The sequence below is a fragment of the Carassius carassius genome, chromosome 21 (genome assembly GCF_963082965.1).
Source record: "Carassius carassius chromosome 21, fCarCar2.1, whole genome shotgun sequence".
In the NCBI taxonomy this organism is placed as follows: Eukaryota; Metazoa; Chordata; class Actinopteri; order Cypriniformes; family Cyprinidae; genus Carassius; species Carassius carassius.
In genome coordinates this window covers 27,451,626-27,477,735 of record NC_081775.1, presented here as the reverse complement: position 1 = coordinate 27,477,735, position 26,110 = coordinate 27,451,626, and the positions used below count along the sequence as shown (strand labels likewise).

Sequence of the window (26,110 nt, the reverse complement as noted above, 5' to 3'; positions counted from 1 at the left end):
ACAACCACACTCCAGATTTTGAGTTAATGCAAGGGCTCGTATCATGAGTAATCAGATTTTCCCTGATGGTTTAATGTAGTATCAAAACATTGAAAAGTCCCAAATAAATATGTACTGAAACTAAACAGCAACTGTCAGATGTGTATATTAAAATAGATCATGACTCACATTTACATTGTAAACAACATCTATTAGGTGAAATTGGTGTAATTCCAAAAACATTAAATGACCCCTTTAAAATCACATGCATTCTTTCTTCTCTGCATTGAAAATGTTCAATATTACTGGCAATTTTTATTCTGATACACAAATACATCAATAAACTACACTACTGTACATCATCATACATTTCTTCAGTATTTTAAACAGTAATACAAACAAAACTACCAGTAAAGGAAATAAATAATGCTTATTATCCAGTGTAAAAATAGCTGTGCATCTACTGAAACGGGCAACACTAGGTTGAGTAAAACCTGCTGTAGTTTCATCTTTCTGGACGACTCCATTCGGCCGGTGGATCTCGAGGGCCTTTGGGTTTCTTTATGCGACAGTTGAAACCTGAAGACAAACACAGACTGTTTAAAATCACCAGGTGCATCGAGAAACGCAAGATAACAGAGCACAGGTCAAAATGAATTCATATGGATCAGGATAGCATACACTGCCATTCAAAAGTTTGGGATCAGTAACATTTTTAATGGAGTCTCTTGTGCTCATAAAGGCTGTACTTCTTTGATCAAAAATACAGAAAAATGTTGGTTTTCTGTTTTGATATACTTCAAAATATATTTTATTGTTGTGATCAAAACTGAATTTTCAGCATCATTACTCCAGTCTTCAGCGTCACATGATCCTTCAGAAATCCTTCTAACATGCTGATTTATTATCAGTGTTGGAAACAGTTGTGCTGCTTCATGTTTTTTTTTTTCTGGATTATTTTATGAATAAAATGTTACAAATTTAAATACTTTCTAACAATATAAGTATTTTACTATCACTTTAACACACTTTATCAACACATCCTTGCTGAATAAAAGTATTCATTACTTTCAAAAAAGAAAGGAAATTAAGGATCATGACACTGAAGACTGGAGCAATGATGCTGAAAATTCAGCTTTGCATCACAGGAATAAATTATATTTGAAAGTATATTCAAATAGAAACTGTTATTTTAAATTGCAATAATATTTCACAAAATAAAGGTTTTTTTTTCTCTGTATTTTTCATCAAATAAATACACCCTTGTTAAACTTTAAGACAAACTAGAAAGTGTGCTAGTAGCATGCAGTTTTGTCCAAAGTCTCTTCAAAAATCCATCCAAACATAAAATGTGTATCTGCTCAGTTGTTGTGTACAGAATTAAGATTTAGTGTGCATATGGCATTACTCACCCAGGCCGCTCCGGGCAAATGGGCTGCTGCTGTCCTTGACAACACTAGACACATATTCATAATCATCATCTGTAGAAGATTGGCTCTCAGCTGCGAAAACATGTTTAACAGCATTGAACAACTTAAAAACCAAACTCAGAGTATGAGAGTTAAAGCAGCACTGATCTAACACTTCTTCCTGTTTACTGCTGCTAGATAGTGTTGGTCGATAAGGAGCCTCCGGGGAACTGAAGCGACTCTTACATCACCAACAACACACACATTTCTTTATGGACTGTGTTTGAGGTGGGTTATGGACATAATATTGTCATTCATCATCAGCACTAGGGGTTAACATTTACATAAAACTATAAAGCAGATTCTTTCAACCCAAGGAGTTGAGGTGAGATTTCTGTTAACTCTTTTATGCATGATAGTTTGTTCATGTTTTTGAACACAATTATATTCAGCTGTAGGTTAGACTTTCATATTTATGGAGCTTGTCTTGCATTTGACATCTTAAAAATACATTAGAAATAATGCATTTTAGGGAATAAATTGGAGAAAAACAAATATAATAATAAATAGCTTGTAATTAAAAAATAGAATTTGTTAATTGAAATGAAATTTATTTTTGTCTTCACTAGAATGCTTCAAAATACATTTTTTAAAAGTACAGACAGTCCATGTAAACGCTTTTACATTTGTTTTTATTTATTTTTTTATGTTAACCCCCCCCATTTAGCATAAGCATTTAATAATTTATCTTTTGTGGAATGAATCATTTAAACACATCCTTTTTATTTGATTAAAAATAAATAATACTGATAAATAATGTGTAAATTCACATAGAAAAATCTTTTTCCAGATCATAGTCAATAAAACACATGACAGCGCACTTACTTGAACTTGGGGGTCGCGAAAGAGAGCTGTGTGGCTGAGGAAAACACATTTCATTTAATTTGTTTTAATGGTATTCTTTGCAGATCTTAATCTGTCATTAACGGGGTTAAAAAGACCATGATCATCAGTCAAATACACATTAGCATCATGTTCATTGGAAATATTCTATCAGTCAGGTTATTTTTACTAATGTACTGCCTGTAAGTGTGTGCTAAAGCTTGTTAACTTGTGAGTGTGATCTCAGCTAGAAGTCACATATCACAGGAAGACGATGAATGTGAATGTGACGTGAAACAAACAAGAAAATAAAATGGCACATCTACAAGTGAGCAGACATGAATTACAGGCTAATAACTGCATATAAGTGCATCATTTAAGATTAATATGTACTTAGCACTTTCATTTAACATCTAAAATGCTAACATGAAAACCAAATGAACCCGTCTGCCAAGCACAAATGCCTGCAAACATCTTATAACCGAGAGAACATTTACCTGCGTATCTCTATTCATCGACCTCAACTCCCCTGAGAAAAAAATAAATGGAAATTATTACTATTAAGAATGATTAATCAATAAAAAATTATATTTTTTTATATTTTATAATTGTATATATAGTATTGTTCCAGTTAGATCAAAGTATGGAAATTTACTAATTATTATTTTTTATGATTTTGTTAATACTTATTCCCTACTTAAATATTAAAATGCATACATTAAGCTTCTCATTCCCCTCCTTGAACTGCCACCTTAACGTGGTGGAGGGCTTTGAGTACCCGAATGACCCTAGGAGCTATGTTGTCCGGGGCTATATGCCCCTGGTAGGGTCTCCCAAGGCAAACAGGTCCTAGGCGATGGGTCAGACTAAGAGCGGTTCAGAACCCCCCTTATGAGAAGACTAAATCTAAGGACCGTGACGTCGCTTGGTATGGCGCAGCCGGGGCCCCACCCTGGAGCCAGGCCCGGGGTTGGGGCTCGTATGCGAGCGCCTGGTGGCCGGGCCTCTCCCCACGGGGTCCGGCCGGGCTCAGCCCGAAGGAGCGACGTGGGGCCGCCTTCCCGTGGGCTCACCACCTACAGGAGGGACCGTAAGGGGCCGGTGCTTAGACAATCGGGCGGCAGTCGAAGGCGGGGGCCTCGACAGCCCGATCCCTGGACACGGAAACTAGCTCTAGGGACGTGGAACGTCACCTCACTGGCGGGGAAGGAGCCCGAGATTGTGCGTGAGGTTGAGAGGTTCCGACTAGCGATAGTCGGGCTCACCTCTACGCACAGCTTGGGCTCTGGAACCACACTCCTCGAGAGAGGATGGACTCTTCACCACTCTGGAGTTGCCCATGGTGAGAGGCGGCGGGCTGGTGTGGGTTTGCTTATAGCCCCCCAGCTCAGCTGCCATGTGTTGGAGTTTACCCCGGTGAACGAGAGGGTCGCTTCCCTGCGCCTTCGGGTCGGGGATAGGTCTCTCACTGTCGTTTGTGCCTACGGGCCGAACGGCAGTGCAGAGTACCCGGCCTTCATGGAGTCTCTGGGAGGGGTGCTGGAAAGTGCTCCGACTGGGGACTCCGTCGTATTACTGGGGGACTTCAACGCCCACGTGGGCAACGACAGTGACACCTGGAGGGGCGTGATGCCTGTCAGAGAGATCTTCAACTCCCACCTCCGGCAGAGCTTCGACCGGATCCCGAGGGAGGCTGGAGATATTGAGTCCGAGTGGACCATGTTCTCCACCTCCATTGTCAAAGCGGCCGCTCGGAGCTGTGGCCGTAAGGTTTCCGGTGCCTGTCGAGGTGGCAATCCCCAAACCCGGTGGTGGACACCGGAAGTAAGGGATGCCGTCAAGCTGAAGAAGGAGTCCTATCGGGCCTGGTTGGCTTGTGGGACTCCTGAGGCAGCTGACAGGTACCGGCAGGCCAAGCGGACTACAGCCCGGGTGGTTGTGGAGGCAAAAACTCGGGCCTGGGAGGAGTTCGGTGAGGCCATGGAGAAGGACTATCGGTCAGCCTCGAAGAGATTCTGGCAAACCGTCCGGCGCCTCAGGAGAGGGAAGCAGTGCCCTACCAACGCTGTTTACAGTAAAGGTGGGGAGCTGTTGACCTCAACTGGGGATGTCGTTGGACGGTGGAAGGAATACTTCGAGGATCTCCTCAATCCCGCTGTCACGTCTTCCATTGAGGAAGCAGAGGCTGAGGGCTCAGATGTGGACTCGTCCATCACCCAAGCTGAAGTCACCGAGGTAGTCAAGAAACTCCTCGGTGGCAAGGCACCGGGGGTGGATGAGATCCGCTCTGAGTACCTCAAGTCTCTGGATGTTGTGGGGCTGTCTTGGCTGACACGCCTCTGCAGCATCGCGTGGCAGTCGGGGACGGTGCCTCTGGGATGGCAGACCGGGGTGGTGGTCCCTCTTTTTAAGAAGGGGGACCGGAGGGTGTGTTCCAACTACAGGGGGATCACACTTCTCAGCCTCCCTGGGAAAGTCTATGCCAGGGTACTGGAGAGGAGAATCCGGCCGATAGTAGAACCTCGGATTCAGGAGGAACAGTGTGGTTTTCGTCCAGGCCGTGGAACACTGGACCAGCTCTATACCCTCTACAGGGTGCTGGAGGGTTCATGGGAGTTTGCCCAACCAGTCCACATGTGCTTTGTGGATTTGGAGAAGGCATTCGACTGTGTCCCTCGCGGCGGCCTGTGGAGGGTGCTCCAGGAGTATGGGGTCCGGGGCCCTTTGCTAAGGGCTATCCGGTCCCTGTACGACCGGAGCAGGAGCTTGGTTCGTATTGCCAGCAGTAAGTCAGACTTGTTCCCGGTGCGTGTTGGACTCCGGCAGGGCTGCCCTTTGTCGCCGGTTCTGTTCATGATTTTTATAGACAGAATTTCTAGGCGCAGCCAGGGGCAGGAGGGGGTCAGGTTTGGTGACAACACGATTTCGTCTCTGCTCTTTGCGGATGATGTTGTCGTGTTGGCCTCATCAAGCCAGGACCTTCAGCATGCACTGGGGCGGTTTGCAGCCGAGTGTGAAGCGGCTGGGATGAGAATCAGCACCTCCAAATCCGAGGCCATGGTCCTCAGTCGGAAAAGGGTGGCTTGCCCACTTCAGGTTGGTGGAGAGTTCCTGCCTCAAGTGGAGGAGTTTAAGTATCTTGGGGTCTTGTTCACGAGTGAGGGAAGGATGGAACGGGAGATTGACAGACGGATCGGTGCAGCTTCTGCAGTAATGCGGTCGATGTACCGGTCTGTCGTGGTGAAGAAAGAGCTGAGCCGCAAGGCGAAGCTCTCGATTTACCGGTCAATCTACGTTCCTACTCTCACCTATGGTCATGAGCTTTGGGTCATGACCGAAAGGACAAGATCCCGGATACAGGCGGCCGAAATGAGCTTTCTCCGCAGGGTGGCTGGGCGATCCCTTAGAGATAGGGTGAGAAGCTCAGTCACCCGGGAGGAGCTCAGAGTAGAGCCGCTGCTCCTCCACATCGAGAGGGGTCAGCTGAGGTGGCTCGGGCATCTGTTCCGGATGCCTCCTGGACGCCTTCCCGGGAAGGTGTTCCGGGCACGTCCCACTGGGAGGAGACCCCAGGGAAGACCTAGGACATGCTGGAGAGACTATGTCTCCCGGCTGGCCTGGGAACGCCTCGGTGTCCCCCCAGAAGAGCTGGAGGAAGTGTCTAGGGAGAGGGAAGTCTGGGGTTCTCTGCTTAGACTGCTGCCCCCGCGACCCGGCCCCGGATAAGCGGAAGATGATGGATGGATGGAAGCTTCTCATTGGTATGTAGCGGATGTGCACACATTGTGGTGCAGTATAAAACATCTAAGATTTTAGCTCAATAAATTGTGTGAATTTGGAGGCGGGACTATCTGTTGGTTGACCAATAGCAGATGGAGAAGAGTTTATGCTACGTTCACACTGCAGGCTGAAACGACCCAATTCCGATTTTTTTGCCCCTATGGGGCTGTTTACACCTGGCCACTTCATGCGTTTTCTCAGATCGGATAGCTATCTGATTTATCGAAACGGTTCCATTTACACCTGGTCACATGAATGTGTTTTTGCGAAACGGATTTAAATCCGATCTTCAATTCCCACGCTATATGCAGATTTAATGGAGGGCACGTCACCGAAAGCAACAGATATGAGCTGCATTTTATTGATCATCAGCTAAAATTTCAAAATCAAAGACCGCAATAAGAGAGAGCGGCAACAGCACTGGTAAGATCATTTCGTTTCTCTATTATTAATGATGATGATTGTGTGTTAAGCGTTCGCGACTTACTTTCACTTTGATTTGCGATAGTTTGCACGTTGGTTTAATGAATATATGCTCAGCTTCTCATCTGGTGGTGCGTGTTCCAGTAGCGTCGTCATATCTGGCTATAACATTACATATAGCCTATAACACGCCCTCACACGTTTATTTTTTTAGCATTTTGGGGAGGAGTACAATTTACATATGTGGTTTTAACAACCAGATGCATTTACACTTGTCTAGTTTTGTCTGGAATGCGGCCCAGACCACCTCCTGAAGTGGTTTGAGCGATCGGATTCAAATCCGTCTCAAATGCGTTTCGGAGGGCATTTACCCCTGGTCTTTTCACGATCGGATAGCTATCCGATCTGAGAAAACGCATGAAGTGGCCAGGTGTAAACGGCCCCTATGCGACCTGTATCTGATCTTTTCATGACAGTCTGAACGACACGGATCCGATCTTTTCAAATGCGACCCAGGCCACTTGGGTATGTGGTCCTAAATCCGATACGTATCCGATCTTTTGAAATGCGACCTCCGTCTGAACGGCCAGGTCACATGTATCCGACCCGTACGTCATTGATACGCTACAAACGTCATAATTCTGCATTGAAGTAGGCGGGAATGAGAAGATAAACAACAACCATGGGGGACGATGCTGCTTAAATAACTTTAATATTGCTAAACGATCTCCGCTGTTGACTACACTGTTGTTATGACATCCATGTTTAGCTACTTCCGCAAACAACGAGTGACGTCGTTGGCCGTTGAGTACTCTTCTGCGCATGCGGATCACTTCTGGGTCATTTCACGTTCACACAGGAGATCACAAAAGGTCGCATTTAATTGAAAATGTGAACGGCCTTGCAAAAAAATCGAATTTTTTCAAAAAAAATCGGAATTGAGCATTAAGCCCTGCAGTGTGAACGTAGCCTATGATTCTAGCTTGAAAGACTCGCAATGTTCGAAAAGGAAATCTAGCTTACTATTCAGTATGCACTGTATATGCTACTATTTAGTGTCACCCCAGTGGCATTAGAACAATGACACTTCACCTGTTAGAGGACTCTGCTGACAGTTTAAAAGTTCAAAAGAGGATAAAACAAAAGGGGAATTTTAATTCCCTCAGAGATATGGAAATACAAGCATATACAAGCATTCAAATAACTGACTTTTAATAGATAAGCACCAAACAAGAGGGCTCTGAATACCCTGCTGATCACATGAAAGAGAAGAACGTGCACAGAACAGACTCATGAGAGGACAGTGAAAGCAGCAAGCAGAAGTTTCCAGAACTTAACCCCCTCCCCTGCGACTAATAAGATCTTCCTTTTAGTGCGTAGTTTGCATTTTTTGTCTGCTTTTATTTTCAGTTCAGCAGACTTTAGCCTAGCAGATTTATTTATGGGTTCAAATTAGACCAATCTATGTTTTTATGTAACTGAGTTAGTTTTGACTTGAGGAAAAAAAAGAGAACTTGTAAGACTAGTGTAAGCATTTTATGCAACTGACCACGGGACAGTGTTGTTGTTAATGTTAACTAAAGCTAAAACTATATTATATATTATATATATATATATATATATATATATATATATATATATATATATATATATACACATACACACATATATATACACATACATACATACATACATACATTAGGGGTGTAACGGTACGCAAAAATCACGGTTCGGTACGTACCTCGGTTTTAAAGTCACGGTTCGGTTCATTTTCGGTAAAGTAAGGGAAAGAAATGCAAACATTAAACTGCAGGTTGTTTATTACTATAAACTTTTTTTAACAATTTGTTTACACTTTTTTAAAATACTTTTTAATAATATATATATATTAATATATAATAATATATATATATAATAAAATATAATGAAAAATATAAATAAATAACTATGATTACAGTGCAGCATTAACAATCCCAGCTTGTATGTATGCTCATATTTAAAAAAAAATATATATATATATAACTTTTCCAAAGTGTAAAGTGCAGCAACAACAGTTTCAGTTTTTAGACCTGCTCAGATTTCGTTATTGCGTTGGACCGATCAGAATTAAGAGCAAAGGTCTGTTTAAATGCCGACAGGAGCTGCTTTTGAATTACAATCTTTTTTTTCCTAGTTGTAGTGATGTTCACACTCGCGTGATGCCTTTTGAAAACCTTAGGCCGGTGACACACTGGCATATTGCACCTGTCAAACATAGTCTATTTTGCCGTCAATACTGTTGATGGTGTCCTTTATCAGTAGGCTTTATATTTATGCTCAACATGAAGTATAGATATTGTCGTGAAGACAAGATCCTGGTCTGTCGGCGGTCTCCCTCTATGTCACCTACAGTAGCAGCAGCGCGCCAGCTCCGCGTCAGGCACCATTCTGGTGTGTAAAGACACAGAAAACGCGAAGCAGCCGTCACGCAACTGACACGCAGCAGAAACGCCACGCTCACGCCATGCAGCCAGTGTGTCACCGGCCTTAGAATCAGCAGGGTGGGATTTGCGCTGAACGCGGAGACTTCCGCCACTTAATATGTTCGTTTGGAAACACGAAAATGAATATGTTTCACACACAAAATATTGCATTCGGTCATTCTGTACACGCGTGCACTGTACCGAAAGCCCTGTACCGAAACGGTCCGGTACGAATACACGTACCGTTACACACACATGTGTGTGTGTGTGTGTGTGTGTGTGTGTGTGTGTATATATATATATATATATATATATATACACACATACACACACACACACACACATACACAGTATATATAAATCTGCTAATTTAAATAACACAAAAATTTTATATAAATTTATAAATTTGAAAAGTTGCCTTGGCACTAGCTGAAATCCCAAAGTTCCAAAAGTAAAAAAAAAATCATACTACACCAACACTGGATCGGGGGGGTGCTAAGTGGTCTTTTCCTGGCTACTGAATTTTTAACTCGTAGTATCGTCCCCCATTAAAAAACAAAGAATTTAAAAAAAACCCTTACCTGGCAATAGCTCATAACCCTCATGGTCTATCTTTTTGGGTGCCAGTCCTCCTCTCTGATTGGCTATCGTTGACCTGTCGTAACCCGGTGAGGTGGGAGAGGGCAGGACTGACACGGGCCTGCTTTTAGGCCTGACTGTACTATAGACAGCATTGTTCTTGCTCTTCTCTAAATCAGCATTGTCATAGTGATGGACAGGGATGGAACGAGAGGCAGGAGGCTGTGGTTTGGACTTGTTGACAACTGCATAAGTGTCATTCATCCTGATCTGAGGAAGAGGATGAGAAAGCCTGGACTTGAGAGGCGGATTTCTGAAACCAAAAACAGACAAATACATATATAAGTTAGGAAATTTTTTTTTTCTGTTAGATTTGAGCAAATTATTGTATCCAGCATAAAATATATATTTAAAAAAATTTATTCATTAATTATAATAAGTACATCATAAAAGTACACTTAAATAAAGTACAATTAAAATAAATAAATAAATAAATAAATATATATATATATATATATATAAATAAAATAAAATGTATTTGAAATAATTTTTATATGCGTGTTAAGTATACTACAAACACACTTACATACTTTAATACTTACTGTATTGTTAAAATCCGCTAAATTAAACTTTTGTACTTATTGCACTTTAATTATGTGGAAATAGTTCTGAAGTCCAACTGAAGATATTTGAATGTGCTAAAGTGGAACGATTTCAAGTATACTTCAGGTACACTTTGAATAACTTGCATTTAAAGACTGATATTATTCATAAATCATACAATCCTCATCAACAGTGACATTACCATGCATTTAGGGCTTAACATAAAATAGTAGTCCATATAAAGTTTCATTATAATTTTGATATCAGTACTGTAAGTCTCAAGCAATATGTCAGTAAATATGTTAATAGATTTGAACAATTGTTTGAAATAGTGTTTTAAATATATTACTTTTTTACTAGGGCATGCACCCAAGACATTTTTTTTACTTGGACCAGTAAGAAAGCATTCAAGCAGCACAGCAAAGAGAAAACACAATAATCTAAACATAATAATAATTAATTTCATTATCTGCATTGGTGAATGATGAGTATTTTAGAAACATATGATCAAGAGATGAGATCACTAGCATTCAAATTACATTGCTAGTTTATAAGCCAAAGTGGTTTTTATTAGATTATACTGTGACGTAAGACCACGCAGTAGCTCATTCACCGAAAACAGAAAGTTTATCTTCCACATTTTGCTCTGGGCGGCTTGACTACTTTGGTGCATTGTGGGACCACATCTACAGCAACGATTAATGACCGTCTGTCAAATTTGCATTCAATGTTTCTTATGAAAAATGCTACTGACCCAAGGGGAACTGCAACAGCAGAACACAGTGACTTACAAATGATTAAATTGCTTGTTTGCTTTGTATAATCTGAGCATTAGCGGAAACCGCGTTCGTGTAAAATATTCACATCTTTAGATCAATCATCATTACAAAAGTCATAGTCATCTGTATGCAAAGCAGAAATGTCACCATGAACAAGTGCCTGTGCAGAGAAATACATATCCAGCTATACGTCGATGACACATGAGATCAACTCACATTAACTCTAGTTACATGTTAGATAAGAAAAGTTCAAATTGCTCCCTGTGGGGTGCGAGACTGAACCGATAATAACCGCTTGTGAGAGTCTTGGGTGATTCTGTGACACACAGTAGCGAAGTTAGCAGATTTGTGCAGTTGTCAATTTAAACTGGCCTCTGGTTGTCACCACCGCTGGTTTTAATCACAGACATCCGCAAACGGGGTTATAAATATGGAAATGAAGGTCTGTGTGGTCTTACCGTGTTTTAGGGGGTACGCTGATGCTGCTTAATGATCCTGATTTCAGTGAAGTCTTCAGTGGAGCCGCATTGATGTACAGAGAGGCTGGAGTCTTGAGTTTCCAATATAAAAAAGAAACAGGAAAAAAACCACGAACAAACTGTGAAATATGTACACAGTGTGGTAGAGCAGCTACACGGAGCGTGTCAGCTGTTGAAGGATGCCTGAACATTTGCATAGAGGAAGCACACAGCAGTGAGTTTCCTGCTAAACTGTTTTTTTTTAAGCTCACGGCTCAAAGTCTTGAGGAAGTAAAACATGATGTGATGTAAAAAACAGAGATGTAGTGGTAGAGTGAGTGTATTTACAGCAAAACACTCATCAAAATATAGATACTGTTTCTACCCAAGATGTCAACAAACGGAAATTGTTCTTTTGTCACAGAACATCCACCATCGAAGCACCTTTCAATGTACCAAAAAGCACACGGACATTAGTACAGTACGTCATCTAGCACAAGAACATTAGGCAACAGCTGATGAACCCAGAAATGTCATTATTCTGTTATTACATATTTTGCAAACTATCCTAGTGATTATTGCATACAATAAAAGTCAGAAGCAGAAGTTGTCAAGGCCCTACAAGGACAAAAAACACCATCTCAGCTCATTATGAGGGGTTTCACATCACTCAAGCGCTGAATGTCATTGAATATATTTAAAAGCAAATTTCAGCACTATGACAGAGATGAAGGTTATCAATGAATGGCAACTTAAATTTCAGTGTGTTGCTCATTAAAATCTGATGGCCTTATTTTTGACAGCATGACTTTTGAATGGAAAACAAACAAATATATTTTTTTGTGTTTGGAAAATTATACAGGTTTGGACTGACATGAGAATAGGCAAATGATGACAAAACTGTAATTTTTGGGAGGTGAAATAACCCTTTAAATTCAATATAATTATACCATTATTCAAAAGTTTGGTGTATGTAAGATTTTTTAAAGGCTCTTATGCTCAGCAAAGTTGTGTTTATTAAATCAAACATACAGTAAAATCTATAATATTGTGAAATATTAATATGACTTAAAATATTAATATTCCATTTTAACATTTTAAAATGCAATTTATTCCTGTGATCAAAGCTGAATTTTCAACATCATTAATTCAGTCTTCAGTGTCACATGATCTTTCAGAAATCATTATAATATGCTGATTTACTAATCAAGAAACGTTTGTTGTTATTAATTAAAAGTGTTGAAAACAGTTGCTTTATATATATATATTTTTTTTGTGGAAACTGTGATAAATATTTTCAGGATTCTTTTATGAATTGAAAGCATTATTTTGAATCAATTTAATAACGTATCCTTGCTGAATGATTTCTTTTTTCATATAAAAAAAATCTTACTGACCTCAAACTTTTAAACAGTTGTTTATGTCTTACCTCTGTATTCTTGTTTTTCATCTCCAAGGCCTTCTGAAACATCTGAGCAACCGTATGAAAGACAAATGCATACTGCTCCTGAGGAGATTCATAAAAACAAAGCACTTGAATTCACATGGTGTTGTGAAACATGACAGATGGGGCTAAATGGGCCTGTACCCATGTGATAAAAACATACAGGCTTTGATTACATTAAAGAGAAGAGGGCTCGATAATTGTTCAAGAATCCATTCTGTAGATAATTTCCATTGTATGTGCCATGCAGGAAATCACGTTCTTATGTTACCTTGGTCTGCACAGCCGAAGGTCTCTGTCTTCTGAGCTCTAACACCAGGTCAAATATATTAAAATCCTCCTGTATTTGCTTAGAATAAAAGAAAACATGTTTCATGTGTTCACGGTGTATGTCATTTTATTTTGCCTAATTGAACTTTAAAAATGACATGCTTCACTCTCAAGCGCTGTGCATATAATTTTGTGTTGATTATGGTGTTCATACCTCCGTCAGCAGTAGATCATTGACATAGTCAACAGCACAGATGACCCCCGTTCTACCGCAGCCGGCACTGTAAAGAGAGAGAAGCCGTCACATTTCCATATGATGATATGATCTCAGTTCAGAGGGTCACGGGGGGAATTATGGGCCATATTGTCGGACAGAGCCTCTCTCATGTATATAAAGAGAGGGTAATGAGTGAATCTGTGCTGAAGTCTGGAAGCTAACTGGCTTTTCCAGCGGCACATCAGGTGCTGAATATTTAACATGTCTCGCTTCATTTAAATGGTAGCATTAAAATGCATGGAACCAGAGGAACACAGGCCTCGACCTGATGAATTTTCATGGGCAGATGGGTCATTTGTCAGAGGCACAGAAAAACACAGAGACGGCTGTGCGTGTGATACAGACCTGCAGTGGATCACTACAGGGTCCGTCTGGTTGCCCTGTTTTTGACGAGCCAACTCCATCATACCCAGAATGCCATCCGGCATGTCTGGAATTCCATGGTCTGGCCAGGCAGTATACTGGAAATGAGACACGTTGCGAGTTTCCTGTGTGAAAAGATGGCGAGTGTTGACCTCTCAATGGATTACGGTTTCGTCACAAAATTACAATGCTTGAAACGAGCTAAAATGGGAAACGTCGCACACTGAGATAGTAATGGCGTTCCCTTGTTTGGAACCATGTCAGAGTAGACAGTGGTTTACAAGATGAAGTACACTGCAATTTTGTGGTTTGACTAATTTTCCTTAAAAACACAACTAGAAACACTCTTAAAGGAATGGTTTACCCAAAATATATAGAACGGTATATATATGGGTGTGTTTGTGTATGTATATATATATATATATATATATATACACACATACACACACACATACACAAACACACACACACACACACAGTACTGTGAAAATTTTTGCCCCTTCCTGTTTTTTTTTTTTGCATATTTGTCACACTTGAATGATCATCAGGCACATTTTAATATTACGCAAAGATAACCCGAGTAAATACAAAATGCAGTTTTGAAATAATGATTTCATTTATTAAGGGAACAAAGCTGTTCAAACCTGCCTGGACCTACATGAAAAAGTAATTGCCCCTAAATCTAATAACTGATTGTGCCACCCTTTGCAGCAACAACTGCAATCAAGCGTTTGCGATTACTATCAATGAGTCTTTCACATCGTTGGGGAGGAATTTTGGTCCACTGTTCTTTGCAGAATTATTTTAATTCAGCCACATTGGAGGGTTTTCGAGCTTGAAATGGACTGTTTAAGGTCATGCCAGAGTATCTCAATCGGATTTAAGCCCGGACTTTGATTTGGCCTCTCCAAAACCTTCATCTTGTTTTTCTTGAGCCATTCGGAGGTGGACTTTTCATATCATTGTCCTGCTGCATAACCCAAGTAGCAAAGTTGACCATCACACTACCACCATCATGTCATGACCGTCTCTTTCTTATTGTTGAATCATGAACACTGACCTCAGTTGAGTCAAGTGAGGCCTGCAGTTCTTTAGATGTTGTTCTGGGATCTTTCATGAGCTCCTGGACGAGTCGTGGTGCTCTTGGAGTAATTTTGGAAAGGTCGACCACTCCTAGGAAGATTCACCACTGTTCCAAGTTTTCTCCATTGGTGGATAATGGCTCTGACTGTGCTGTCCGTTGCTGGAGTCCCAAAGCCTCATAAATGGCTTTATAACCTTTTCCAGATATTTTATATATTTTGTTTCTTATCTGTCTTATCTGCATGATGTGTTGCTCTTTAAAATTGCTTCACTTTGTCAGACAGGTTCTGTTAAATCATAATTTAAAAACAGCATTTTGTATTTATTTGCATTATCATTGTGTAATGTTAAAATTAGTTTGATGATATGAATCTTTTAAGTGTGACAAATATTCAAAAAATATCAAAAAACAGGAAGGGGGCAAAAACCTTTTCACTGCACTGTATATATGTGTGTGTGTGTGTGTGTGTATTTTCTTTTCCCGCCAGAACAAACGTCATTATATCAGGTCTACATCATATTCTAATGATGACCCACTTACATCACAATATTTTACCGCCAACGTCCGAACAATGACTTCCTCATTTGGTCGTGACTCCTCAACCTAAAGAAAAAAATGACACTAATCAGAAGAACTTCCCCTTGTGGGGCCTTGCAACTGCACAAACTACAGTTTGCATCAAACCGCTGAAAAAACTGACAAAACATTCATGAGGCATGAAGATAACATCAAAAGGAACTGTTGTGTAAGATTAATATCCTGCATCTTAGACCGAACTGCTGAACTACGAACAATGCTCCTTGTTGAAGAGCACAGAAAGCACTTACAGTTGAGACAGTAAAGGGACCAAAAATAGACGCATCGGTGGTCAATTCCCAGTAGACTTCACATTTTTTCTAAAGAACAGACGAACATTAAATACCAAGAAAATGACAGGCATATAACAAAGAAAAATAAATGAAAAATAAAGATTACCTTTCCCATCTCAATCTCTCTACAAGCCATGATTATGACCTATCAAAAAAGAACAGACAAAAATGAAATCGATTTAATCACTAAAGTGAAATTAGAAGAGAGAATGCATAATTATAGAAGCAGTCTATACTTAAAAGAGTTTAAGCAGCTCACCTTAACATTGTGTTGCCAAATCATACGCCAGAAATCAACCACAGTACTACTCAAAGGGCCCTGGGTTGCAATATACATCCTGTTTTTAGCAGCGCCCTAGTGAGAGAAAATAGATTAAAAAATATTATTATTTTATACATCTACTATACTTTAAAAAATATCTGTAAAAAACTGCACCACTACACCAACACAAGATTTTTTTTGTCACATATTATCTTGCCCGTCACAAAAAAAGTACATAATGCCCTTGATAAGAATTGAAAACGCTGGAGTACCTTGATGAAGTTGGCATTAATATAATCAGACTCATATTCAGATGTGGTTGGAGCTAGACAAACTCTGGTCTGATCATCTGGAATACATAAAAAGTAGAAAATTACCAAGGGATTTGCATATTTTTCCTCTCATCAGTGTGAGCAACTCATTTATCAGGCAACACATTGTGGAGACTCAATTATGGAATATAATGACATGCTATTGGCATTGCAGTACTAAAAGAAACATAGTACTGTAACTACAGGAAGCATGTTTTGACAGATGTGACAGTAAATTGAAAATGATGTGACAGGAAATCATGTAAAATAACTTCAGTGCACTATTCGGTGTCATACTGCGAGAAACTGTGAGTGAGTCAGAAATATTTCAAAGCTGATGAGATCTGAGATTACTGTCAGATTTGAAAATCCTGATATCAAAGTGTGCAAAGAGTTTTAGTCTTAGAAGCATCAGGAAGAATGGGTCGCAAATAATACTTGAAGCACCATATGCCGTTTTTTATTTTTTACTCAAAAGATATGAATTTAAAGATACAATTTCTAGTTATTATGTCTTTAAACATAATACAATTTTGCAATTTGTTAAAAAAGTTATGTTTGTATATATTTCTTTTTGACAAAATAAATGCAACTAAAAATAAAATGTAATTTTGTTTGTGGAGGGACCAGTGTAAATATAGGCCTTATTTACAAATATTTCTTATTAATATATTTCCTTTGCATAGGTCATTTTGTCATGGTGTCATATTACAGGTTTTGTTCAGTAAGTAAATAAACAAAATGGGTCAGCAAAAAAAAAGCTTATTGTTAGGCTCTGACAACATGTATGTATTCATTGTAAAATTATACATGCTGCTTCTCTAACTACATATTAATATAAACCTATTGTCATTATTAAAAGTCTCACTGCAGGACTGTCTGAACTGCACTAAATTGTAAATATTACCTAAAATATTGTCAGAACAATAAAGGCCATGGTCATGTTATTGGTTAGCACAAATCTCTTAAAACTTGCTAAAATTGTGTATTGAGTGAATTGCACTGAATTCAATTCGAGAAACTGCTTCACCTAGAAACAGCCTTAATAACAGAACAAAGAAAGCTTTTCTGATAAGCCTACGTACAGGGCAGAATATCCCTATAGCGGTTTTTCTTCGCATTTTCCTTGATTTCTCCTACAGCAGTGGTCAGGCCATAATCCTCTTTCAGTGATGCACTTTTCTGTCGTATCAACTGAAAAAAAAGAAACAGATCAAAAACACATTTTTGTCATTTTTATTTCAAGCATCCCTCTTAGAGCTTAGATTCTCTGCCCGAGCCCGACCCGCCGATATTTCCCGCCATCGTCCTCGGGCCGGGTCGGGCCCTTGATAAAGCACGTCACGTGTCATGCGCAGCGTCTCGTCCACTCGCAGTCTCGAGTACTGCTGTACTATTCAGTAGAATAAGTGCAATATGGAGCTTGAAGAAGCAAAGAAAAAAATTAAAACAGGAGAATTAACTTTGAGCAAGTCTGGAGGAAAATCGGAGGTATGGAAACATTTTAAACTAGTCGTGGGGAGTGACAACTGACAATATGTGTTGGCTTTGTCTCGTGCATTAAACGCGGCACGCATATATATATATATCACAGCACAGCAGCACCTGCGGTAAAAAAAAAAAAAAAAAAAAAAATCTGGCGCCGCCCCTGGTTATAACGGCCCACATATTACAAATGGTCGGGTTTAAATCGGGCTCGGGCTCATAATTACAGTGAACGTGTCGGGCCGGGCCGGGCTCGGACACAACGTGCTCGGGCTCGGGTAGGGTCGGGCTTGATTTGTTGGGCCCGATCTAAACTCTAATCCCTCTCATTTTAGTAGCATGTGGGTAAACTGCAGCATCTGACCACAAGGTGGTGTCCTAATGCTTTTTTTAATTGCTATACGTCCCATTCCTTTAAGTAGCTCATAAAAGCAAATAATTATGTTATTTGAGGGAAGATGTGGTTTATGAAACATTCAATATCAATCCCCAATAAACACTGAAACCTCCAGTATACAATTTTTACTACATTTACATATTTAGTAGATGCTTTTTTTATGCAAAGCGATAAGGTATAGCCTACTTATAACTCATTAATTGGAATAAAACATATGACTGTTGCTTGCTTGTGTAACAGGAAAGCCTTCAATTATTCTCAAACAAACAAGCAGGTTATAAATATCTGTAAACAGAGGCAGCTACATTTCCATGACTTAAAAAGGCTCTCTGTTTTACTTCCATTCTCTAAAAGCAGAAGAGATCAGAACACATGGGCTATTTTCAATGCGATGCTCTCACTTAGGTGTCCGCCAATGAAGCCACAGAGCATCACAACTCAGTATCTGCCCCTTTCACCACAAGCACTATGGTCAAGTCAAGTGTTTTTTCCACAGGGGCTTCAACATCTGTCTGTGAATGCTGACTGTAGTTAATAACTGAGAAACTAAATAAGGAACTGTACAGGTTACAAATGACCTCTTACTTTTACTAATGTAGCCAAATGAGTCAAAAAGCAACAAATACTTCTGCAAAATGTTGGTCTGACTGTATATATGATGCTCCGGCTCTCACATCCCCCCAGTTGTTTCAAAAATGTGTTCTTACAAAAAAGAAAAAGTTTTACTAACGTTTCCATAAAGTTATGAAACATTATTTCTGATCAGTGTTGGGTGTATTATTACGTAATTACTGTAATTTAATTACTGTAATTTAATTGCTTTTCCCTTGAGAAATTAATTGAAGTAATTACAGTTACTTCTGATGTAATTGCATTAAATACTGTATATCGACAATAGTGGATTTAACATCAAAATTCAACACCTCGTGTTAAAATATATGTTTTTAATGCACGCTTGTCCCTTTAAATACTTTTGTCAGTTCAAGAATAACTGATGCAATTTTAAATTATTTCTTTAAAAAAATTAAAAGAGCAGTTTTCAATTAGTCTAGGTTGATATTGTCACGGTTCGTGAACGCACCGTCTCCAGCTGTAGTCTGGTTATGTCATGTTGATTGGTTCATGTGGGTGTGGCCACTGATCGCCTGATCAGCGGCAGGTGCATCTCATCCCCACCGCCTTTATAACACCCTGTCTTTCGTCTCTTGTTTGTCAGATCGTTGTTTGAGGTCCTCCGTGTTAGATGTCTGGTTCTCGTGTTCCTGTCCTGCTTTGTCTCCTGTTTTGGTTTGCCCTGGATTGTTCCCTTCGTACACGGATTATCATCACCTCTATCGGATCTACCACCACCGTCATCTGTACCAGCGCACTCAACGCACCTACTCACCAGTCTGTGCTGCCATCCAGATTCCTGCGTCACTCTCCGACCCTCCGTCAGCACGTCATTTACAATAAACACTGTTTACTTGCTTTTGCCTCCTGTCTCACTTACCTAGCGTCACAGAACGATCTGACCAACAACATGGAGGCAGCGAGTAACCAACCTTCATCTCTCGAAGCTTTCCTCAGCGCCAGTGTTCGGAGGATGGACTCCCAGGAGCGGACTCTTAACGACACTGGTCGCGCGGTCCAGGCTTTAGTGACGCAGGTGTCCGAGCTCACCCAACAGTTCCAGCTATTACGAGCCCCCACTGCGCCACTCACACCGCCTGTTCCACCAGCACCATCGGAGGCCCCCTCCCAGCCGGAACCACGCCTCCCGATTCCGGAGGCTTACTCAGGTGAACCCGATTATTGTAGAGCGTTCCTTAACCGGTGTGATATGCATTTTGCCCTCCAGCCTAGGACGTTCGCCACTGAGAGGGCCAAGGTGGCGTTCGTCCTGACCCTGCTCTCTGGGAGGGCGGCACTGTGGGGAACAGCGGTGTGGGAGAACCAGGACCCATGCTGCGCCTCGTTCCAGGCCCTCTCCGTCGAGATGAGACGGGTCTTTGATCGGGCCGCCGCAGGACGGGAGGCGGCCAGGAGGCTGGCGGAGCTGCGCCAGCACGAAAGATCCGTCTCGGACTACTCCATCGAGTTCCGGACACTGGCGGCGGAGTGCCATTGGAACGAGGAGGCGCAGTGGGACATGTTCCTGCATGGGCTGGCTGACCGCGTCCAGAGGGAGATCTACGCCCTGGACCTTCCCCCGTCGTTCAATGGGCTCATTGAGCTGGCCCTTCGGGTCGACGCACGTCTGGCACGGATGGAGAGGAGGGGGCTACTCAACACCCCATCCAGGGGACCGGCAGACGTGCGGTTCAGCGGCGGGGACGTGGCCAGCCCCGTCTACGATCACGAGCCCATGCAGGTAGGGCGAGCTCGGCTTTCCCGGGAGGAGAAGGAGAGGCGGAGGTCCCTGGGCCTTTGCCTTTACTGCGGGGGAGCCGGACACCAAGCCCACGCCTGTCCGGTAAAAGGCCAGGCCCGGTAGTACGTATGAGGCTACTATCGGGTGGGATCTCCGCCGAGAAGACCTCATCATCATCATCATCACCATCATCTTCCACGCTCCTCCCGGTATGGCTGCGGTGGTCAGCACAGACACATCACTGTCAGGCACTACTGGATTCCGGGGCAGAAGGTAACTTCATGGACAGCACATTAGCTCACAAGCTCCACATCCCCCTCAAACCCCTTCCGCACCACATCACGGTGCACGCCCTCACTGGCCAGCAACTTCCTACCATATCATACATCACTGAGGACATCACACTCATCACGTCTGGCAATCACTCCGAAACCATCTCCTTTCACATCCTTGACTCTCCCCTGGCACCCATTGTCCTCGGACACCCTTGGCTCCTCCTCCATAACCCTAGCATTGACTGGCTCTCTAACTCTGTTTTGTCTTGGTCCAAAAGATGTCATGAGTCTTGTCTAGTGTCTGCCTGTCCGTCTGTGTCTGTGTCTGTGTTGCAGGAGGAGGCGGTGGATTTGTCTAACGTGCCCGCTGAGTACCTCCATCTGAAGGAAGTGTTCAGTAAGTCTCGGGCTGCTTCTCTTCCTCCGCATCGTCCTTACGACTGTGCCATAGATTTACTGTCAGGTAAGTCTCCGCCTAAGGGCAAACTCTATTCACTTTCGGTTCCAGAGAGGGAGGCTATGGAGAAATATATTTCTGATTCTCTAGCTTCTAAATTCATCCGCCCTTCCTCTTCTCCTGCGGGGGCGGGGTTCTTTTTTGTGGGAAAGAAGGACGGGTCTCTGCGACCTTGTATTGATTACCGGGGACTGAACAACATCACGGTAAAGAATACTTATCCTTTGCCGTTGATGTCTTCGGCCTTCGAGAGGTTGCAGGGAGCGTCAATTTTCACAAAACTGGACTTACGCAATGCGTATCATTTGGTTCGGATCAGGGAGGGGGATGAATGGAAGACCGCTTTTAACACCCCCAGAGGGCACTTTGAATACTTGGTTATGCCGTTTGGGCTCTCCAACTCCCCAGCGGTCTTCCAGGCACTTGTTAACGACGTGCTGCGAGATATGATCGATCAGTTCATTTATGTCTACCTGGACGACATATTGATTTTTTCTTCTTCTCTCCAGGAACATGTGCAGCACGTCCAACGAGTGCTTCAGAGGTTGCTAGAGAATGGGCTTTTTGTCAAGGCGGAGAAATGCGAATTTCATGCACAGTCAATTCCATTTTTGGGGTATATCGTGTCGACTGAGGGAATACGCATGGATCCCGAGAAAGTTAAGGCTGTGGTAGAATGGCCAAGCCCAGATTCCCGTAAGGCCCTACAGAGGTTTCTGGGGTTCGCTAACTTCTACCGGCGTTTTATTCGCAACTTCAGTCAACTAGCCGCACCTCTGACCGCCTTGACCTCCGCCAAGACGGCGTTTAGGTGGTCGGACACAGCTGAGGCTGTGTTCGCCAAACTGAAGAGCCGTTTCAGCTCAGCCCCTATTCTGATTACCCCGGACCCTACGCGTCAGTTCGTGGTGGAGGTCGACGCATCAGAGGTGGGGGTAGGAGCGGTGTTATCTCAACGTTCTCCCTTAGACGACAAGGTCCATCCTTGCGCGTATTTTTCATATCGTTTATCTCCGGCAGAACGAAATTATGATATTGGTAACCGAGAATTGTTGGCAGTTAAGATGGCATTAGAGGAATGGCGACACTGGTTAGAGGGATCGGGGGTTCCTTTTATAGTATGGACTGACCACAAGAATTTAGAGTACATTAGCACCGCTAAGAGGTTGAACTCCAGGCAGGCTCGGTGGGCACTTTTTTTCGGACGTTTTGACTTTACTATCTCGTACCGCCCGGGTTCCAAGAATATCAAACCCGATTCTTTGTCGCGTATTTTTGACCATTCCGAACGCCCGTCCACTCCCGAGAGTATTTTTCCGAAGACATTAGTGGTCTCCACTCTCACATGGGAGATCGAATCGAAGGTCAGAACGGCCTTAGAAGGGGTAACGCCTCCGCCCGGGTGCCCACCGAACCGTTTATTTGTGCCGGAGGGATTAAGGTCCAACGTTATCCAGTGGGGACATTGCTCGAATGTAGCTTGCCATCCAGGGGTTAACCGTACTAGATTTTTAGTCAAGCAACGATTCTGGTGGCCACTTATGGCTCGCGACATTCACAGTTTTGTTTTGGCTTGCTCGGTTTGTGCCACTGGTAAGACTTCCAATCGGCCCCCTGATGGGTTACTCCAACCGCTGCCGGTTCCTTCGAGACCCTGGTCCCACATCGCTCTAGATTTTATTACCGCCCTCCCACCCTCCCAGGGAAACACGGTGGTTTTAACCGTGGTGGACCGGTTCTCGAAGGCGGCCCATTTTATTCCCTTGCCCAAATTACCCTCAGCCAAGGAGACAGCGTTGACCGTCGTAGACCACGTCTTTCGGTTACATGGCCTCCCGATAGACGTGGTTTCCGACAGGGGACCCCAATTTGTGGCTAAATTTTGGCAAGAATTCTGTAGACTACTGGGAGCGACTGTAAGTCTGTCCTCAGGGTTTCACCCCCAGAGCAATGGGCAAACCGAGAGAGCCAACCAAGATTTGGAAAGGGTGTTGCGATGTTTGGTCTCCAAGAATCCTTCCTCCTGGAGCCAACAATTGTCTATGGTGGAGTACGCCCACAATACCTTACCAGTATCAGCTACGGGCCTATCTCCTTTTGAGTGTAGTGTAGGTTACCAGCCACCTATTTTTCCCAGTATGGAATCCGAAGTTGCGGTCCCCTCCGCTCACGCCTTCGTCCAGAGGTGCCACCGCACTTGGACCAGAGCCCGTGAGACTCTACTCCAAGCGGGGGCGCGCACCAAGGCCAAGGCCGATCGCCACCGGTCTAGGCCTCCCGTATACGTCGTGGGTCAAAGGGTGTGGCTTTCAACCAAGAATATTCCTCTCCGTTCCGTATCTAATAAATTGGCTCCCAAATTTATTGGCCCGTTTACTGTCACCAAAATCATTAGTCCGGTGGCAGTCCGCCTCAAACTCCCTCCTACGTACAGGAGAATTCATCCCGCCTTTCATGTGTCCAAAATTAAGCCCGTATTTCATTCTCCCATTAATCCGCCTACCCCGGTTCCTCCCCCGCCGCGTCTCGTAGATGGGGAGACCACCTATTTGGTAAATCGCATTCTGGACTCTAGAAGGAGGGGACGCGGATTTCAGTACTTGGTGGACTGGGAGGGTTACGGTCCGGAGGAGAGAAGTTGGGTACCTGCCAGGGACATCCTGGATCACTCCCTTATCGATGATTACAATCGACAGGTAAGAGATTCTGGGGACGCCAGGAGGCGTCCTTAGGAGGAGGGGTACTGTCACGGTTCGTGAACGCACCGTCTCCAGCTGTAGTCTGGTTATGTCATGTTGATTGGTTCATGTGGGTGTGGCCACTGATCGCCTGATCAGCGGCAGGTGCATCTCATCCCCACCGCCTTTATAACACCCTGTCTTTCGTCTCTTGTTTGTCAGATCGTTGTTTGAGGTCCTCCGTGTTAGATGTCTGGTTCTCGTGTTCCTGTCCTGCTTTGTCTCCTGTTTTGGTTTGCCCTGGATTGTTCCCTTCGTACACGGATTATCATCACCTCTATCGGATCTACCACCACCGTCATCTGTACCAGCGCACTCAACGCACCTACTCACCAGTCTGTGCTGCCATCCAGATTCCTGCGTCACTCTCCGACCCTCCGTCAGCACGTCATTTACAATAAACACTGTTTACTTGCTTTTGCCTCCTGTCTCACTTACCTAGCGTCACAGATATGAGAATTAGAAAGTAATAAGTAATGCACTACTGTTTAGAGAGAGTAATTATACGGTTATCTAATAATAATGTTGACTATGTAATTAGTAGCTAGTAATAAATTACTTTTCTAGAGTAACTTACCCAAACCGGTTTCTGATGTTCTCTAAAAGTTGAAAAAAGTCAGTTTTTTAATGTTTTAAAAAACATTTTATTTCTTTGTTATGCAAACGGTAATGAAAACATTAAAGGAACACTCCACTATTTTTGAAAATCATTTTCAAACTCCCCTAGAGTTAAACAGTTGAGTTTCACCGTTTTCGAATCCATTCAGCCGATCTCTGGGTCTGGTGGTAGCACTTTAAGCTTAGCTTAGCATAGATCATTGAATCTGATTAGACCGTTAGCGTCTCACTCAAAAATGACCAAAGAGTTTCAATATTTTTGCTATTTAAAAATGGACTCTTCTGTAGTTACATCGTGTACTAAGATCGACAGATGATGAAAAGTTGCGATTTTCTAGGCCGATATAGCGAGGAACTATACTCTCAATCTGGCATAATAATCAAGGAACTTTTTTTGGATTTGTGCGCAGCGACACTTCAAGTCAATTGAACGAACAAACAGGTCTAGACCCTCTAGATCTCACCTTCTGACCCGCAGCCTCACGATTGGTCGATTATGAACAAATATCCGCATGTTATTGGTCAAACTGCTCTGGATGTTTTAGGCATTATTAAAATCCTGGCTGGGACGTGTCCCATATGAATGGCGCATATGGTCACCCTATTCCTAGCCATTTCTGCCTAGAAAATCGCAACTTTTCATTTTCCGCCGATCTTAGTACACGATGTAACTACAGAAGAGTCGAGTTTTAAATGGGAAAAATATTGAAACTCTTTAGTCATTTTTGAGCGAGATGCTAATGGTCTAATCAGAATCAATGATCTATGCTAAGCTAAGCTAAAAGTGCTACCGCCGGACCCGGAGCTCGACTGAATGGATTCGAAAACTTTAAAAAACTCAACTGTTTAACTCTAGTGGAGTTGGAAAATGAGACTATTTTCAAAAATAGTGGAGTGTTCCTTTAACGGGATGTTACTTTTGAAGGATTTCTGAATGTTGTGAAACACTTAGAAGAACGTCTAACTAAAGACATTCCATGAACTTTTTGTGCTGTCGTTTTGAGAACATTACTAAAGACCACATAACTTTTGCAGAGGAACACCTGTCCATAATTTTCTAAGAATGGAATCAGCAGTGAGATCTTTCACATTAGTTTACTGTAGCTCACACAAATGCCATGTGATGTCGTGTAATCTAGCCTGCAGTAATCAACTCATTTGCAAATATGCAAATTAGCAGTTCGTTAAAAGTTATTAACACTATGGTGAAACTGTTCTCACTCGTGGTACACTGATGATACAGTATATGAGGGTAACTACACAGGACTTTTATTACCCTAATCATATTCCATGGTAGGGTATTTACATGATAGTCCAATGTACTTCAAAGAACACTATAATCATGAAAACACGTGGCATTACCATACCACGTCTAAACCCATTGTAATGCCATGGCATGGTGGTGATGGAACTAAATGACAAAACCAAGTCGCAAAGTCTTAAGTCGCAAGGGTATAATATACCCTTATATAAAATTATTTGTGACAATAGCCAAAATTACACTGTATGGGTCAACATGATAGATTTTTCTTTTATGCCAAAAATCATTAGGA

The 26,110-nt window shown here is 42.3% G+C and overlaps 1 protein-coding gene across 2 annotated transcripts in view; it reads right to left on the bottom strand.

Moving 5' to 3' along the window:
- Positions 1–276: 276 nt before the first annotated feature.
- Positions 277–26,110, bottom strand: part of LOC132098034 (tyrosine-protein phosphatase non-receptor type 18-like) — a 26,867-nt gene continuing 1,033 nt past the window's right edge. The window contains exons 2-17 of one of the 2 annotated variants that reach the window (XM_059504135.1): positions 17,320–17,428; positions 16,196–16,272; positions 15,921–16,016; positions 15,768–15,806; positions 15,620–15,688; positions 15,333–15,395; positions 13,691–13,833; positions 13,283–13,349; positions 13,070–13,147; positions 12,784–12,861; positions 11,355–11,446; positions 9,517–9,827; positions 2,768–2,799; positions 2,274–2,307; positions 1,392–1,481; positions 277–558 (exon numbers count right to left, since the gene is read on the bottom strand). In XM_059504135.1, the coding sequence (XP_059360118.1) occupies positions 485–558; positions 1,392–1,481; positions 2,274–2,307; positions 2,768–2,799; positions 9,517–9,827; positions 11,355–11,446; positions 12,784–12,861; positions 13,070–13,147; positions 13,283–13,349; positions 13,691–13,833; positions 15,333–15,395; positions 15,620–15,688; positions 15,768–15,806; positions 15,921–16,016; positions 16,196–16,272; positions 17,320–17,428 (1,452 nt within the window). In that variant the 3' untranslated portion in view covers positions 277–484. The remainder of the gene's footprint in view (positions 559–1,391; positions 1,482–2,273; positions 2,308–2,767; positions 2,800–9,516; positions 9,828–11,354; positions 11,447–12,783; positions 12,862–13,069; positions 13,148–13,282; positions 13,350–13,690; positions 13,834–15,332; positions 15,396–15,619; positions 15,689–15,767; positions 15,807–15,920; positions 16,017–16,195; positions 16,273–17,319; positions 17,429–26,110) is intronic. The other variant, XM_059504136.1, reaches the window with a different exon arrangement.